Source organism: Hyperoodon ampullatus, assembly GCF_949752795.1.
Source record: "Hyperoodon ampullatus genome assembly, chromosome: 10".
Taxonomy (NCBI): domain Eukaryota; kingdom Metazoa; phylum Chordata; class Mammalia; order Artiodactyla; family Ziphiidae; genus Hyperoodon; species Hyperoodon ampullatus.
Genome location: NC_136923.1, coordinates 69,469,705 through 69,486,755, shown reverse-complemented (window position 1 = coordinate 69,486,755; position 17,051 = coordinate 69,469,705). Strand labels below are relative to the sequence as shown.

Here is a 17,051-nt window from a genome sequence, read left to right as displayed (position 1 = left end):
GCGCCACCAGGGAAGCCCCTGTAGTTCTTTTTTTCACTTCTGTGTAGTATTCCATTGTAGGAATATGCCAGAATTTATTCATCCTTGCTGTTCTTGATGGATATGTGGGTTGTTTCTTGTTTTTAGCTATAATGAATAAAGCTGCTATGAATATTCTTGGACCTATTGTTTGGTTGTCATAGCACTAATTTCTATTGGGTACATACCCAGGAGTGGAATTCCTGCATCATGGGGTGTACACTTGTTTAGCCTGAGTAGGTGCTGCCAAAATCTCTTCCAAAGTGGTTCTACTATTTTAGAGTTGGATAGTCTTAGGAGTTAATGTCATTAAAGGACGTTAGATAATCTTAATGATGTCATCACCCATGATGCCAGCTCATAGCCCAATGTCCAGTGAGGAAGAGTACCTGTCAGGTGGCCAGAGGCTTTGTGTCTGCTGGCCAGGCCCCATCTTTTCTGGCTTGGGCTGGCCAGGCCCTGAGAAAGTCCAGCTCTCCAGCTCTTTTTCAGTATTCCTTATCAGTCACCAAAGTGTCTATCATTACAACACTGCCTGGCTACGGGCAAGCCACAGTGTCCAAGATTACAGCTTATCTTCCTTTGGAGCCTGTTAAATCAACGTCTTCCTTGTTGAGAGGCACCCCAGGCCTCTTGCAGACATCCATGCAGCCTTCTGGGCTTATCAACGACTGGCACACACATCACACATTGGTGGCTTGTTTCCTGAGGACCTTGGCCACAGATGGCTATCTTTTCCAAAGCATTTTCATTGCAGGGGGTGATAGTTTCAGACCCATTCCCTAGATTCCAGGGTGCATCTTATACAGGGACCACATGCTGTTTATAAAATTCATAGAAAATATGAGTTGAAAAAAGACCTCAGAAGTCATCTAATACACTCCCCTCCTATAGGTGGGGAAACTGAGGCCCATGAGGTTTGACTTGCCCAAGGTCACACAGCTTGTCTCCTGACCATGGCAGCCAGACTGGACACTCAGACTCTGGATTGGTAGCAGCTGCCACTGTTTGCAGAACTTGCTGCTGTTTGCAGACTCTCATGGTTAAACACAGCCTTACATCACCCCCAGATGGCTGCCCCACAAACTTCTTGATGTGTGGCCGGGCTGCCTCTGTGGACCCACCTCTGAAATGAGTTCATGACTGTCCCATCAGTGTTGGTTGGAAAGACTCTGTTAAGGTGCTATTTGTGGCAACAGTAGAACACATCAGAGTTTGCTAAGCACTTCTCATTTATCCTGTGTGATGATCACATCCACCCTTGTGAGTTCTCAGGGTTGGTAGCATTCTCTCCATCTTAGAGATGAGAAAATGAAGGTCCAAAGATCACTAGTGTTTTACCCCGGGTAATATGGAATATAAGACTGCCCTGTCAACCTGCAGGAAGCCCCCCTGTTTTCTGAGGGCTGGTTCAAAAGTTGCCTCTTCCATAGAGCCTTCTGTGATTCTTTCTCCAGCAGACAGTGATGTCTTTCTCCTCTCACCTCCTCTTTACCTTTCTTACAATGCTTAGCAGCTTCACCATGGCATATTCCTATAAATTCATTCATTCAGTGTTCACTGAGTACCTGCTATATTCAAGGCTTTGCGCTGGGGATACCAAGGTGTGAAGTTCATGGTCTGGTAGGTAGAAAGATAAGAATGCTGAATTTGGTAGACACGCAGACTGATGCTTTGTTGTTGCACTGGAAAAGTGATGGATACAGAAGGAGGGGAGGATGTAGGTCAATCATGGAATGCTTCCCGGAGGAAATTACACATTTTATGAACAGGTTTTATCTCACCTCCCTGTACCTCTTTAGGGCAAGGACTCAGTTTTCACCCCCTTGTGTCCCTCATGCCCTGGATTAGCTCTCCTGCCTCCACTCCCTCCACCCTCATATGTGAGCAGACAGGTTTGAAATTGCGGGCCTTGCCCTCCTTCCCAGAGCCCAAGTACTGGTGGGCTGGGGGCTGGTTTGCCTTCAGGACAGTGGGGCTAAGACACTGAAGGAGGGCTATGAACTTTTCTGGTTCAATCATTTTCCCTTTGGGTCCCCCAGCCCTGGCCAGATCCCAGCCCTGGCCACTGTGAGAGAGGTTAGGGAGGATCCAAAGTCTTGTGAGAGCTTCCAGGCCCCCGGTGAGAACTTCTCTCCCTTGGAGAGGAGGCTGGCATAGGTTCAGAGAGCAATGAGGGAAAAGTAACAGGCGTTTGGGTGAGTGGAACGTGCAGTCCGTGGGGCTGGGGGCTATCTTAGTTAGGTTCGCTGAAGGTTGAGCCTCGGATGGTTGGTGGCAGTGAGTTCAGGCAAGTGATTTGCTGAGAAAGTGCTCTAAGGACCAACTGAAAGGGGACAAGGGAAACAGCCAGGTGAAAATGTGGTTTAGTTGACTTAGTCTCAGCCTGTTCCCTGGGGTGGGGTAGGGGGCCTCTGGAGCATGAACAGAACCGCGGTCACACCAGCTTGAGGCAAGGTGGCTGGGCTTTTGCATCATGTCCACCAGTCATTGGGGTGTGTATGTATTGGGGAAGGGATGACCTCCTAGGCGTGTCTGGTCCAGGCAGCTCCCACTGGTGGAGGGCAATTCCCTGGGGCAGGTGAGCTCTGCGTGCCTAGCAGCTAACGCAGCAGTTGGGAATGGAGGCACCTGCCAGATACAGGGAGCTGGGCAGAGCACCAGCAGCCTGCACGACAGGGGGCTGCTAAGACACGACGCTCACTGGGTGATAATCACTCTGTACAGATTACAAAGCCCCCTCACAGTCCTCAGCTCATTGAAGAGCACAGATCTCTTGCAAGGGCCGTGGGATGGGGAGGAATTGCCCCTGTCCTGAGTCCCTGGCCCTTCTGGTCTGGCCCGGGGCCCTAGGAGGATTCTTTCCTGAGCTCGATGGGATCAGGCCTCTGAGGGATGTCATGGAGAAGTCTGGGCTGACCCCTCCCCTTGACACATGCAGGAGGGAGCCTTAGAACCCCTCTGGCCTCGGGGCCTCCTGTCTAAACCTCCCCGTCTCCCGCCAGCTCCAGCCCAGGCTCAGATCGTGCATGCGGGCCAGGCGTGTGTGGTGAAAGAGGACAACATCAGTGAGCGCGTCTACACCATCCGGGAGGGGGACACCTTGGTGCTGCAGTGCCTTGTCACCGGGCACCCTCGGCCCCAGGTAAGCCCTTGGCCTGGCTTGAGCAGACCCCTCCTGACCCACCCCGCTCTGGGATCAGAAGAGGCAGTGGGAGCTGTGACTAGAGACAGACAGCAGCAAGTCAGCAGAAGACAGGAGCCTGGGGCTGGGGAAATAGCTGGAAAATAAACTGTGGGGAAGGGCTATGAGGCTGTGGGCTTATTCACCTGGAAATATTGATGACTGAGGGCAAAAACTGAATGTCAGTTTTTCAGTTCCACTCCATTCCCTGTATCTGTTGAGCAGACGCTCTCTCAGATATATACCTTCAACCACTGTTTGAAGGCAGACCATGTGCCAAGCACTATGCTCGTTACTTTCTCCAGTATTTTCTCTTTGGAACCTCGCAACCATGCTGTGAGGAAGGCATCAGGGCCTCCATTTAAGCTGAGGAAATCGAGGTTCAGAGAGGTTGGGTAAACTCCCAAGGTCCTCAGCTCTTGTGAGGGTGGGAGCAGAATTCGAATCCACAACCAGCGTTCTCTGTAGCTTGGTACACTTCCTCCTACTTTAGGAGGCTTCCAGTAGGCAAGCCCCACACTTTTGACATTAAGAGACTCAAAGCTATTAGAAAGTAACAGAAGATGAGTATCTGGAAAATCTGGGTGAATTTTGTCCCAGACTAAGTGTTTGGTTCAGGCAGGAAGTATTGGCTGGTTATCACTGAGAGCTGACAGGAGGAGGCAGGAGGGTGGGCTGGAGGGATGGGTAAAATTTGCTGGCGAGCTGCGTGACCTTTAAAAGCAGCAGAAAAGGTTTTGATTGGATCCTAGGAAGCACAGTGATTGCAAAATCCTTTTTTGGGGGGACAAATTTGGGAACAGGGACAGCTTTAGTAGGTTTGGTCTTGAGACAAGCAGATGGACGAGAAAACTCCTAAAGACTTTTTCAAACTGAAGCGATCACCACTGCTTCCTCCTTCTTAACGGTTGTTTTTTGGAAGTGAAAACAGTGCTGCCAGTCTTCAGGTTGGTGTTTGCATAGGTGTAACTTTAGGGATGATGCTCCCTAAAGCCAGGGAGGCAGCTGGGCCACCTCTCCCTCAGGCTGCACTGGCCATCTGTGTGTGTCCCCTTGTGCATCACATGTAGGAGTCGTTTGTGGCTGTGGCTGTGAGTCCATGCACCCATTTTCTATTTCCATTTGTAGTTTCATTATTCTTCCTGCTACCTAGGCTCAAACCCTTGGGCTCATATTTGACTCAGCCACATATCATTCCCCACACCTAGCCAGGCTCTGAGGCCTTTCTTTTTACGCCTCTTGCATGGGTGTCCTTCTATTCCTCATTACCCCTTGAGGTCAGACCTTTAGTCTCGTCCCTTGGACCACTGCAGTAGACTCTAATTGGCCTCCCATTCTCCTACATCTCCCCCTCAAATCCATTCCTGCACCCTGCTCCCAGAATCATCATCCTTAGACCTGCTACATTATATCACTCCCCTGCTCAGAAACCTTTGATGGTTCCACATTACCTACCAGACCCAGTTCAGCCTCATAGGGGTGGAACAAAAGAACCCCCACAATCCAGCCCCCACCTGCCTGTCCTGTCTGATCTCCCACGGCCATCCTCCTCACACCCTGTCTTCAGTGAACTTGTCCAAATACACCCTGTCCATTCTTGCTTTAGCCACTGCTCTTTACCTGTCCTGAAATGCCTTCTAGTGCCTTTTTGCTCATTTCATTACAATAAATATTTATTGAGCACCTGCTATGTGCCAAGTACTGTGATGGGTCCTGAGGATACAGCTGCAGTTCCTGTTGTCATGTAGCATCCAGTCTAGGGGTGAAGCAAGTATCATCTCATAGCCCACTTTGTTGTCAGATGGAGGAATGAGTGGGCATGGAATTCCCTACTCCAAACTAATAGCAAGAGAGAGGGACTCTCTATGGTTAAAATGAAGAAGAAATCTATAGTGATGGTAGTGAGCAAAAGCTGAAGAAACTGGTACTTGGAGGGACTTAACTGCATACTCACATCAGGGGTAGTAGTATTAATACACACATGGGGGGTATGAGCTGAGGCCACAGGCCCATCTATGACTGGAGCTAGAACTGCACTTCTTACCTAAAGCTGGAAGCTTGATAAGAGTGATACCACCTATGAATGGGGACCAGAAGATCTCTGCCCCATAGCCCAGAGTCACAGCAGGGAGCAGACTTTCTGCTTCAGGGTGTGGGTGCAAACAGAGTCACCTATGAGGGAATAACCCTAATCCAGTCTGTGTCTTACACTATCCAAGTGGTGAGGAGACCTTAAGCTGAGAAACTAATATAAAAACTGGGACTTCCCTGATGGTCCAGTGGTTAAGACTCTGTGCTTCCAGTGCAGCAGGTATGGGTTCGATCCCTGGTCAGGGAACTAAGATCCCACATGCCACAGGGCATGGCCGAAGAAAACCCAAACTGGTTGAAACCTGTGAATGCATATATCTTGGGCATAGGCAACCATAAAGCTACACCACAGACAGGCCTGTCAGTGCCCAAGTGGGAGTTCTGAGGAAGATAATTCCTACTGAATACAAGCCCATGGGGTGAAATTTTAAAGCATATCTAAAAATACAGTGCCAGGAGAGCCAGTCCATAGACCCAAATAATTGAACAATTCACATCTGAGAAAACAGAGATAATAGAGCAATATGAAAGGATCTTTAAAATAAATGTGTTTAAAATGTTTAAAGAGATAATGGAAGGAATAGAATCTATAAGACAGGAGATTATAAAACCTGATCAGTTAAGATATGGAAAAAAGCAAATAGAAATCCTAGAAATAAAAAATAATATAGTCTTTAGAACAATTTGGCCTCAATACCATAGAAGTAGCTAAAGAAGAAACTGGTGAATTGGATAATAGATCCAAGGAAATCAGCTACAATGCAGTCTGGAGAGGACAAAAGGATGGAAAATGTGAAAAGGAAGTTGGGAGACATGGAGGATAGAATGAGAAGCTGTAACAAATTTAGGCATTCTAGGAGGACTAGAGAAAACTTAGAAGAGGCAATATTTAAAGAGATAAAGCCTGAGAATTTTGTAGAATTGAAGAATGGTATGAACTCTCAGATGGATAAACCAAGTCCTAAGCATTTGTAAACAAACCTCATCTAGATAAATCATGGTAAGACTGCAAAATGTCAAGTACAAAAAGCAAAAACATTTTCATGGTCTTATTCTTTTTCCAAAGCACCCTCTGATCTACGTCTGAACGTCCTGAAACTGCATGTAGCCTTCCCCAAGTTTTATAACCCCTGGGTCCATGAGGGTAGAGTTGAGGGTGGTGAGGAGATGAGAACAGCAGTGACACACCATCTCTCCTGCCAAATTCTGTTGGTCACACAGACCATCCCTGGTACAAAATGGGAGGAAAGTACAGAAAGGTGTGAATACCAGGAGGTGGGGACCACGGGGGGCCATGGTGGAGGCTGGCTATCACGTAGACCTCTTTCACAGATGAGAAATCTGAAGCTAGGAGATGAGTAACCTACCCAAGGCCACTAAGCTAATAAGTGGAATAACAAAAATTTAATCAAATTCTTACTCTTCCAGGAATGAATTATATACTCATTTAGTCTTCTCAGTAAGCCTAGGAAGGGAGTAATATTTCCATTTTACACATGCGGAAAGGAAGGCAGGAGAGGTTGGGTAACTTGCCCGCAAATCCATGATGTTAACAAGTGCACATACTGCCTTTTTAAAAGCCTCCTCCACCTGACCCCAGATTCCCCAGGCTCTTCACTGAGAGGTCCTACCTCCAGTGTGCATTCCCATGAGGCTGTTTGGGTTAGTTTCACAGGCTGTTATGCCTTATGTGCACTCGTGGAAAAGTATGGGGGTGGGCGGGGAGCCCCCTCCGGAGCCCCCTCCCCCTCCCCCTCCCCCTCTGTGCGGTCTGACTCTGCCCTGCCTGGCTGGCCCAGGTGCGTTGGACCAAGACTGCGGGCAGTGCGTCGGACAAGTTCCAGGAGACATCGGTGTTCAATGAGACACTGCGCATCGAGCGCATCGCGCGCACGCAGGGAGGCCGCTACTACTGCAAGGCTGAGAACGGCGTGGGCGTGCCTGCCATCAAGTCCATCCGGGTGGACGTGCAGTGTGAGTCGGGTCTGCCTCTTAGTACCCAAGCCAGGGCCCTGCTTCTGGGGGCTCAGGCTGGGAAGGAGGAGTGGGGAGAAGGGTGGAGAAGTGGCACCTCCGTGGAGAAAACTGTAGAGACTTTCTCTTTTCCGGGATAGAGAAGGGCATCCCTGATGTTCCTTTGATGTGCACTACCTTATACCATTCACCCATTTCTATCTTTAATCCCATATGAACCTTGCAGCATCCCTGCAAAGTGGTCAGGGAGGGCAGGACAGGTTGGATTATACCCATTCTACAGATGAAGAAGCTGAGACCAAAGGCTTGTGACTTGCTCACTGCATAGGTCTCTTCTCATTATGGTCCAGTGTCCTTCCCACAGTACCTCATGTCTCTGCTTTTGTCCCAGGGCAGCTCTGAAACTTCCCTACCCCAACACCTGCAGGACCAGGCACCCCTCAGTCCTTGCTGCAGGTTGAATGGGAAGCCCTCAGTCCCTGCCTGCCCTCCATGGATATTCCCTTGACCACCCAGAGGCTATCTCCCTTCTTGACATCCGCCTCTGTGCCATCCAGGCTGACCTAGGTACCCAGAAGCTGTGGGGCCAGGCCCTAAGGTCTGTCTGCCACCATCTTAATATCTACAATGAACCTATCCATTAAATACACTCCCTGCCCCAAGTGGGACCTGATAGAGTGGTGGAACCCCAGGCCCTCTCTTCTGTCCCCCTTCAGCTACCCAGGGGCCTGACAAACCCTGGGGCTGAGGGTCGTTTCTCAAGTTATTGCAGCTGGAAGGGTCTGGCAAGCATGGCCTGATTTCCAGTGTGCAGCTGCTTCCTCCATCCCATGATAGGAGGGTGAAGATAGACACACACATCCCCCCGCCCTCCCCCTCCCCTGCCAATGCAGGTCCCTGGGGAGGGACTGCTGAGAAGCCAACACATCCAGTCCCCTGCCTCTGACAGGTTGCTCAAGCTTGCAGGGCTGGGAGAGCATCTGGCTCTCTGGAAGCATCCCATGAGGGTAGCTTAACTTTCCCTGAGAGCTGCCAGGAGCCCAAGCCCTCCACCTAGGGGGTCAGGCATCTGACTCCACTGGGGCTGTGCCCTTGCAGACCTGGACGAGCCAGTGCTGACAGTACACCAGACAGTGAGCGATGTTCGGGGCAACTTCTACCAGGAGAAGACGGTGTTCCTGCGCTGTACGGTCAACTCCAACCCACCTGCCCGCTTCATCTGGAAGCGGGGCTCGGACACCTTGTCTCACAGCCAGGACAATGGGGTCGACATCTACGAGCCCCTCTACACCCAGGTCAGGATGGGCGGCAGCTGGCTTGGTCTCCTCATGGCTCACCCCACATTCTTCCTGCTGTACCCCACAAGGGAGGGGGCCGGGGGGCTGAAGCCTCACCATCTGGAGCTCCAGGGACTGCCCTGACTCCAACAAGTTTGTTCTGACATCAGAAGCAAGCATTCTGATTGGGCTTCAGACCACCTGGGGCAGACAAAATCGAGACAGAAAGGTCAGGGAGCAGTGGTGAGGACAGGAGAGTCCTCAAGGCAACATGTCCTCTAAGAACTTTGCCAGTTAGGAAAGGCACCTCCTGGGGCAGACAAGTCATCCCTGCCTGTTGCTGGCTGGCAGGGTCTTTGGAACGCACGGGCAGGAACAGCAGGAGTTGGGGTAGAAAGATGAGTCACTTCCCATGGCTCTCCTGCAGTCCTAGGAGATGGTGATGAAGCCATCCTGCAAGAGAGAGTTTTCAGAGGCAGCTTTCCTAGGTGGCTGTCAGAACTCCACATGTAGCCATGGCCTGTAGGGCCAGCCCTATATTTGTATGGGTTGTAAGACAGAGCAGGATTCCCTCCTTACCCTTCCATTTCCTAGAATGGGGAAACTGAGGCCCGGTCCTGACCAGTGTGTACCAGGACACCCTCAGACCCATGGAAGCCCAGGGTATGGGGAGTGTGCCATCCACCCCAGGCTCAGTCCTGAATAGGAATTTGCTTTAGCCTCTGGTGCTTGGTGAATGTGTGTGAGACCCAAGCAGGCCCCTCACCCCAGTGGTCACTGCCCAGGGGGAGACCAAGGTCCTGAAGCTGAAGAACCTGCGGCCCCAGGACTATGCCAGCTACACCTGCCAGGTGTCTGTACGCAACGTGTGTGGCATCCCGGACAAGGCCGTCACCTTCCGGCTCACCAACACCACGGGTACAGGCACTTCCCCGCCCATCCCCTTGCCCACCTGGGCTGAGTCCTCAACCAGGAGGTGGTGCCCACCCCATGCAAGACTCCAAGCACATCACCACGAGTGTTTCCCCTCCTCCCTCCTGCCTGCTCCTTCCCTTCTCCCCCTGCAGGCCTTCCCCGGCCCCCATTCCCTCCCTGATTCTCCTCCCCCACATCCGGCCCTGCCTCACGGTCCCCTAAGACTCCATTCTTGTCCTCCTAGCACCACCAGCCCTGAAGCTGTCTGTGAATGAAACTCTGGTGGTGAACCCTGGGGAGAATGTGACGGTACAGTGTCTGCTGACAGGCGGTGATCCCCTGCCCCAGCTGCAGTGGTCCCATGGACCAGGTCCGCTGCCCCTGGGTGCCCTGGCCCAGGGTGGCACCATCAGCATCCCTTCAGTGCAGGCCCGAGACTCTGGCTACTACAACTGCACAGCCACCAACAATGTGGGCAACCCTGCCAAGAAGACTGTCAACCTCCTGGTGCGATGTACGTGGCTCCGGAGGGGTGGAAGGAAACTTGGGGAAGCAGACAGGGTCCCTGTACCTTGGGAACTGAAATGGGAGAGGGGCCTGTCTGCTTCTCCTTGGTAGGGGAGGTAGGCTGAGAAGGCAGGTTCCAGGCACTTTGATTTCCCTGCAATTCAGGTGTCTGCCAGCAGATGGCAGGACTAAAATTTGCATAAAGTTTTATTTACAGTTTACAATCAATACATTTTCAAATATAACCTCAACAACCCAAGAAGTAGGAAGGGCTGGTGTTGATTACCTAGATTTTTTTAGATTGGGAAACTGAGGCTGCAAAAAGCTAAATGTGGACATTTCAGACTCTCAGAGAAAGTCCCTGACTTTCTCCCTGTACAATGGTTTCTACATGATTAATAGAATTAAAGTGAAAATAACACACATTTCCACATACCTCATATGTAAATCTTTATTAGCAAAGCATTTCAGTGAGTATAAAGATAATTACTAAATGTAAAAATGATTAAAACTTGGAGAACAATATAAAAGAAGTACAAATACTTTCCTAACTAAACTTCAGCCTCACTAATTATCATTAGCTGCTCGGTAAGATCTTGATTTTACTACTCTGCTTTAAGGAGGAAACTTTAAATTCTTCTGCTTGTGCAGCTTTAGGTGGTTGTTTTAAAATTTATTAAAAAAATTTTTTTTTAAAGATCCAGGCTTGTTTCCAGCTCTTTAGTACTTGAAAGTAAGATACAGTTTCTGTTAAATTCAATTGAGCATCTTCTGATGAACACTCTTCTTTGTTCATCTGTCACTGACCAGTCTCTCCCTGACTCTCCTCACCAAGAGAAGCTAGCTCTCTATGACTTTTTACTTAATTATGATTAAGTAGTGAGAAAGATAATAGTCAAACTGTGGTTATCTAATGACTACTGTTTCCTTTGATGGTACTTTTCCCATCAGAAGATTGTTCTTCCCCACCTGATCCATATGCCCTTTAAAACCTGGGTTGATAAGATTGCCATTTTCATCAAATACTTGTGGTCACCTCTCGAGGTGACATACAGCCCGCTTCACTCAGCCCAGTCCTGATTTATGGCTGTTGTACCAGAGTCCTTTCCAATGAGCACCTAATATTAAGAATTCTGTCTAACTCTTGGCATACATAAAACAATTTTTAGATTTTTAAAGGAGGCCAGACCATTTTCTTTCTAAACTCTATATTTTTATGTAATTGCATGTAAAATGATTGTATTGGTCTTTTTTTTTTTTTATGACACAAACTTGTTGCAAAGAGCTAAACAGCGCAAAAGGGCAAGTTAAAAATTTCCCCTCAATTTCCCTCAGTCCCATTCGCTAGATAGAACCAGTATTACATTCTGGTGCCTCTTTCCAAAATTTGTATTTTGTATATTCTGGGTTTAAAACAACAATAAAAATAAAGCAGCATAGTAGTTAAGAGCACAGGCTCTGAGTGTGAATTCAAGATTGGCTATTTACCAATACTTCTTTGAGCAAGTGAATTAAACTGTCTGAGCCTCATTTCCCTCCTTTATAAAATAGGGAAAATAAAATGCCTCCCTCAAAGACTGTGGGATGGGCTAAACGAGGAAACCCACATACAGTGCTTAGAACAGGGCCTCTCATATTGTATGTTTGGTCAACAGTGGCTGTATTGATTCCTAAACCCACTTTACTACAGCGAGCTTTTTTTTTTTTTTAACTTTTGGAAACACATCTGAGAGAGGAGAACAATTTCCAAGCAAAAAAAGTGATGGTTTCTCCTGGGAGTGGGATCGTAGCCCCCAAACTCCAGGAAGGCCAGTTGGAGGGTAGAAGCTGCATCTGGATGGGGGTGGTGAGACAGGGAACCCTGGCTTTGGGCCAGCTCCAGCCACTTTTCCCTCCCCATCCACCCATAGCCATGAAGAATGCCACATTCCAGATCACCCCAGATGTGATCAAAGAGAGCGAGAACATACAGCTGGGCCAGGACCTGAAGCTGTCATGCCATGTGGATGCAGTGCCCCAGGAGAAGGTGACCTACCAGTGGTTCAAGAATGGCAAGCCAGCGCGCATGTCCAAGAGGCTGCTGGTGACTCGCAATGACCCTGAGTTGCCCGCTGTCACCAGCAGCCTAGAGCTCATTGACCTACACTTCAGCGACTATGGCACCTATATGTGTGTGGCTTCCTTCCCGGGAGCACCTGTGCCCGACCTGAGCGTCGAGGTCAACATCTCCTCTGAGACAGGTGGGCAGCTGGAGGGGGGCAACAGGGAGGTATGAGGGGGCTGGAGAGACCTACAGAGGGGAGGTGGGGGCAGCAGCCTGGGAAAGGGAGGCTACAGTGAGGAGGATACCATTTGTTCATGTCATATGCACTTATTAAACACCTGTTATATGCCAGGCATTATGCTAGGCACTGGAGTATAGTGGTGGGCAAAACAGGCCACATTGAACTTAGTAGCAAATGTTTTTCAGATCATCCCACAAATAAATGTATCACTGCAAACTGTGATTCATGAGAGTCAGGAAAGAGTTTCCTAAGATAGCAGGTTTGATCTGAGATCTGAGGGAGGGGCAGGATTTTAGTAGGCAAAGGAGAGCAAAGGGAGGGTGGAAGAGAAAAGCAGGCCAAGGAATCAGCATGTGCAAAGGCACCGAGGCAGGAAAGTACATGGAGCATTTGGCGCACTGAAAGAAGGAGAGTGTGGCTGGGAGAATAGAGTGAGATGAGAGTGGAGAGGTTGGCAGGGGCCAGATTTTGCAGAGGATTTGGGTCTTTATTCCAATAATAATAAATAACGATAATGAAATAATGGCCAACATTTACTGAGTGTTTACTATGTGTTCTGATGATTTTATATTTATCTCATTCGCCTTCATGATTTACTTTATGGGGTAGATGGTTCATCTTCAGTTTTTAGAGATGAGGAAACTTAGGCTCAGAGAGTTTAAGAATCTTACCTAAGGTTACACATCAATAAGTGGTGGAGCTGGGATTCAAACCCAGGCAACCAGACTTCAGAACCTGCTCTCAGCCACCCCTGAAGGGTTTACACTTTGAAAATTACAAGAGTTTGGACGGAGTGACTTTGGAGAAGGTCTCTGGAATCTCATCTCCAGCCCCCAGTATCTTGCACTGAGTTGCTGGCTGACTTTGGCTAAGCCTCTTCAACTCTCTGGGCCTCAGTCTCTCCTCTATGAGACATTGAACCAGATGGCCTTGGAAGCTCTTCCCATCCTGACATCTGAACAGGGAGAGGCCAGGTGTAGCTGGAGGTGTCAGGAAAGGCTTCCAGAAGGAGACAGACTTGAGCTGGGTTTTGGGAGTGGACTAGGCCTCCACAGATTCCACAAATCCATTTTGCAAATCACAGAGCCATGTCTGGGGTGAGGAGCTAGGGGCTCAGACACGAATGCCACAGCCCCATCATCAGAGCTCACTGCCTAGACAGAGAGATAGACCTGTTGCAGAAGGGTCAGGCAAGGTGGAGGAAAAGGAAAGACAAACCTTAGATAAGACTCAGGAGCTAAAGGTGGGGTCTGCAGAGCATCTAGGGGCACAAGGGGAGTACCAGGCTGCCCGGGGTTGTCAGGTAAGGCTTCTTAGAGGAGCCATTTTCCATGTGTGCATTTGCCCATGCTCAAGCCCATGAGAGGAGGGACAGGGAGCCCCCAAGGCATATGAGACTTGCTGTGTTCAGGAAGTATGTCCCTTACAAGTGGATCCCACAGCTGGAACACAGGATGGGAAAGGAAGATGAGGCTGGGGGTTGACAGAGGCCAGAGCACAAGGGCCTTGTTAGAAGAGCCAAGGAGTTTGAGCTTTAACCTGAGGGCAGTATGGCCTCAAAATGGGGGGACAGCCCTTTATCTTGTGGGGGCAAAGAAGGGTTGGGAGCTGGGGTGTTTTAGAAACAGGGAAATCAATGGGGTACAGGGCCATTTCCTTCATTTCACTCGTCAGCTTGATGCCTAGGACATAGAAGCTTTTTAAGGACCTGTGGAGATGGTTTAGAATTGGAAAAATAAATTAACTGGCTCCAAAATACAAAGGGAAAACTGCAGAATTAAAGCCAATAAATGTATAAATGTTTACAGAGTATAAATTATGCTAACTACATAACTGGACTTCAGCTTGCCTTGTAGAGTTATTTACGATTTATATTTAATGTAGACATTTAATTTGTTTGATGTGATATGGGATGGGACCCATGGAAGTCTTTAAAAGACCCTTAATTTGGGCAATGTGTTGGGTTAGATTAGGTTTGGCTGTGAATAACAGAAAAAAACCTAAATAATGGTGCCTTTAAATGAGCTAGATGTGTATTTCTTCTTTATGTACAAGTGAGCAGTCCAGGCTGGAATAGTGGCTCTGCTCGACCAAATCCTCAGAGCCCCAGGCTCCATCTTGTCTTGCTTTTCTGTTATCTTTAGCATGTGCCCCCTCGTCCATGATGGCAGTGCCAGCTGCAGCCATCAGTCTGCATTCCAGCCTGCAGGGAGGAAGAGAGGCACTGCCTCTCCCTTTAAAGACTCACACCATCTTGGCCAGGATTTAGTCACGTGACCACAGCTAGCCATAAGGCAGGCTGGGAAATACAGTCTTTATTCTGGCTGTGTGTCCTGCTAAAGCCCAGATATTCTTTCACTTTTGAAGAAAGGGTAAGGATGTTGGGGGACAGACTACCAACCTGTGATAACACTCCAGAAAGAGAAGATGGAGGCTTTCACTAGAGCAGGGCCAGTAGGCAGGAAGGAGGGGATTGAGGGAGAAGATATTTAGCAGAACTATTTAAAAAGTGGAACCCCCCCAAATAAATAAATAAAAGGTGGAATCCCCCAAACTTAGTAATATTGGGGATAAGGGGATAGAAAGAATTGGCCTGGACGACTTCAACTCTCTTTCTGAGTTGGGAGACCTTGAGGTAGAGACCCAGGAGGTGGAGAGGATTTGGGGAGGGGAGTTCTGCTTTGAAGATACTGCAGGATCTGTGGAACATCGGGGATGGGAAAGGAGGCTCGCACTTAGTGGGAGGGAAGCAGGAGCCCCAGAGCAGAGGCCAGGGTGGTGAGGGGAAGCTCTAACCCCGCTCCTACCTCTTCCCTGCCCCTCAGTGCCTCCCACCATTAGCGTGCCCAAGGGCAGGGCCGTGGTGACCGTGCGCGAGGGCTCGCCCGCCGAGCTGCAGTGTGAGGTGCGGGGCAAGCCGCGGCCGCCTGTGCTTTGGTCCCGTGTGGACAAGGACGCTGCGTTGCTGCCCTCGGGGCTGCCCCTCGAGGAGACCTCGGACGGGAAGCTGCGGCTGGAGCGCGTGAGCCGCGACATGAGTGGGACCTACCGCTGCCAGACGGCTCGCTATAATGGCTTCAACGTGCGCCCCCGCGAGGCCCAGGTGCAGCTGAACGTGCAGTGTGAGTCCCACCGCCCCACCCAGACTACCGTCCAGAGCTGTCCCTCCCGGTTTACAGTCAGGCCTGCCCCCTCTTCACCCCTTCACCCACCCTGGTCCAACCAAACCCCTCTGCTGATACCCCTAAACCCTCCTTGACCCCCGTGCTCTAAGACATGGAGGTCCATGACCCTTGCCACACTTCTACTCCATCTTCATTCCCAGGGACCCAGTGAGCAAAGAAATAACTGATTTTGCCAAGTGAAACTGGGAGTTTGAAGGAGGAAGGAACCTTCAAGGGAACACGCTGCCTCTGATAGTATAATGACGAGAGTTAACTTACCACGTGCCAAGCACTGAGTGTTTTAATGCCCTAACTCATCTAGCCCTCCACAGCCCTATGTATAGATTCTGTTATTCACCCATTTTTACAAATAGGGAAACCGAGTCACACAGATGTTAAGTAACTTGCCTAAGATCTCACAGCTAGTTAGAGGCAGAGCTGGGGTTTGAACCTAAGCTATCTAGCTCCGGAGATCATGCTGTAAATCCCGACGTTATGCTGTTTTTCATTACACGGAGGGTGAGGGGACCATTTGAGGTATGAATAGAGGCCCAGTCTGGGAAGCTCGGCTGGAGGTTTTGGCCGGGAAGGAGTAGGTATCTGCAGGTCGGAGAGGTACGAGTGTGGCTATTTTGTATGTTGTGAGTGTGTATCCGCCCTGAGACCCTTCCAGGATGCTGGGGGGTGGGGGGAGGGGTGGCGGGAGTAGGGGCGAGTACGTCGCCTCCCCATGGGGCCGCTCCTCAGACCCCACTCGGTGGGAAGAGGCCCCGCTGACCGCCGCCCCCGCCCCCAGTCCCGCCGGAGGTGGAGCCCAGCTCCCAGGACGTGCGCCAGGCACTGGGCCGGCCAGTGCTGCTGCGCTGCTCGCTGCTTCGAGGCAGCCCCCAGCGCATCTCCTCGGCTGTGTGGCGCTTCAAAGGGCAACTGCTGCCTCTGCCGCCTGCCGTCCCCGTCGCCGCCGAGGCCCCCGACCACTCTGAGCTGCGCCTCGACGCCGTCACCCGCGACAGCAGCGGCAGCTACGAGTGCAGCGTCTCCAACGACGTGGGCTGGGCTGCCTGCCTCTTCCAGGTCTCGGGTGAGTGTCCCGACTGCCCCGCCCCAGCCAACCCCGCCCACCTGGGGCCAGGCTCCGCCCCAACCCCAGCCCTGCCCAGGCTCGGCCTGGGGCCCCGCCCTTTCCGGCCTACCTGCGCCCGGTTTAGGGCCCTGCCTTTCCAGGACCCGCCCATGCCAGGTACAGATCCCGCGCAGGCCTCCCGGATATAACCAGGACCTCCTCTCACAGCCCTGAACCCGCCACTTGCCCACTCTAGGTCTAGGCCTTCCCCTTTCGAGGCCCGCCTCGACTTGGCCTAAGCCTCGCCTGTTTTATCTTGCCCGGCTCCTGGCATCTGACAGGCCCGCTCCCTTCACCAAGCCTAGACTTCGCCCCTCTAGCTCCAGGAACACCAGGTGTGGGCCCTTGCCTTTAAAGGCTCATTCACACCTGGCTTACGCCCCGCCTACGTGAGGCATAGGCTCCACCCCTTACAGCTCTCTGCTTCCACCTGTTTGAGTAGCAGGCATCGCTTTCCCTCCAGCCCTGTCCACATCAGGTTTAGACTGACCTGCTCAAGCCCTGGGCACTGCC

The 17,051-nt window shown here is 50.5% G+C and overlaps 1 protein-coding gene across 2 annotated transcripts in view; it reads left to right on the top strand.

The window, feature by feature from the left end:
* MDGA1 (MAM domain containing glycosylphosphatidylinositol anchor 1) overlaps nt 1-17,051 on the top strand; it is a gene marked incomplete at its 5' end in the record, with an annotated part of 53,553 nt that overhangs the window by 26,265 nt on the left and 10,237 nt on the right. For both annotated transcript variants that reach the window (XM_079713271.1, XM_079713270.1), the window contains 8 exons: nt 3,024-3,163; nt 7,093-7,267; nt 8,366-8,562; nt 9,330-9,462; nt 9,704-9,973; nt 11,877-12,206; nt 15,077-15,373; nt 16,212-16,496. In XM_079713271.1, the coding sequence (XP_079569397.1) occupies nt 3,024-3,163; nt 7,093-7,267; nt 8,366-8,562; nt 9,330-9,462; nt 9,704-9,973; nt 11,877-12,206; nt 15,077-15,373; nt 16,212-16,496 (1,827 nt within the window). The remainder of the gene's footprint in view (nt 1-3,023; nt 3,164-7,092; nt 7,268-8,365; nt 8,563-9,329; nt 9,463-9,703; nt 9,974-11,876; nt 12,207-15,076; nt 15,374-16,211; nt 16,497-17,051) is intronic.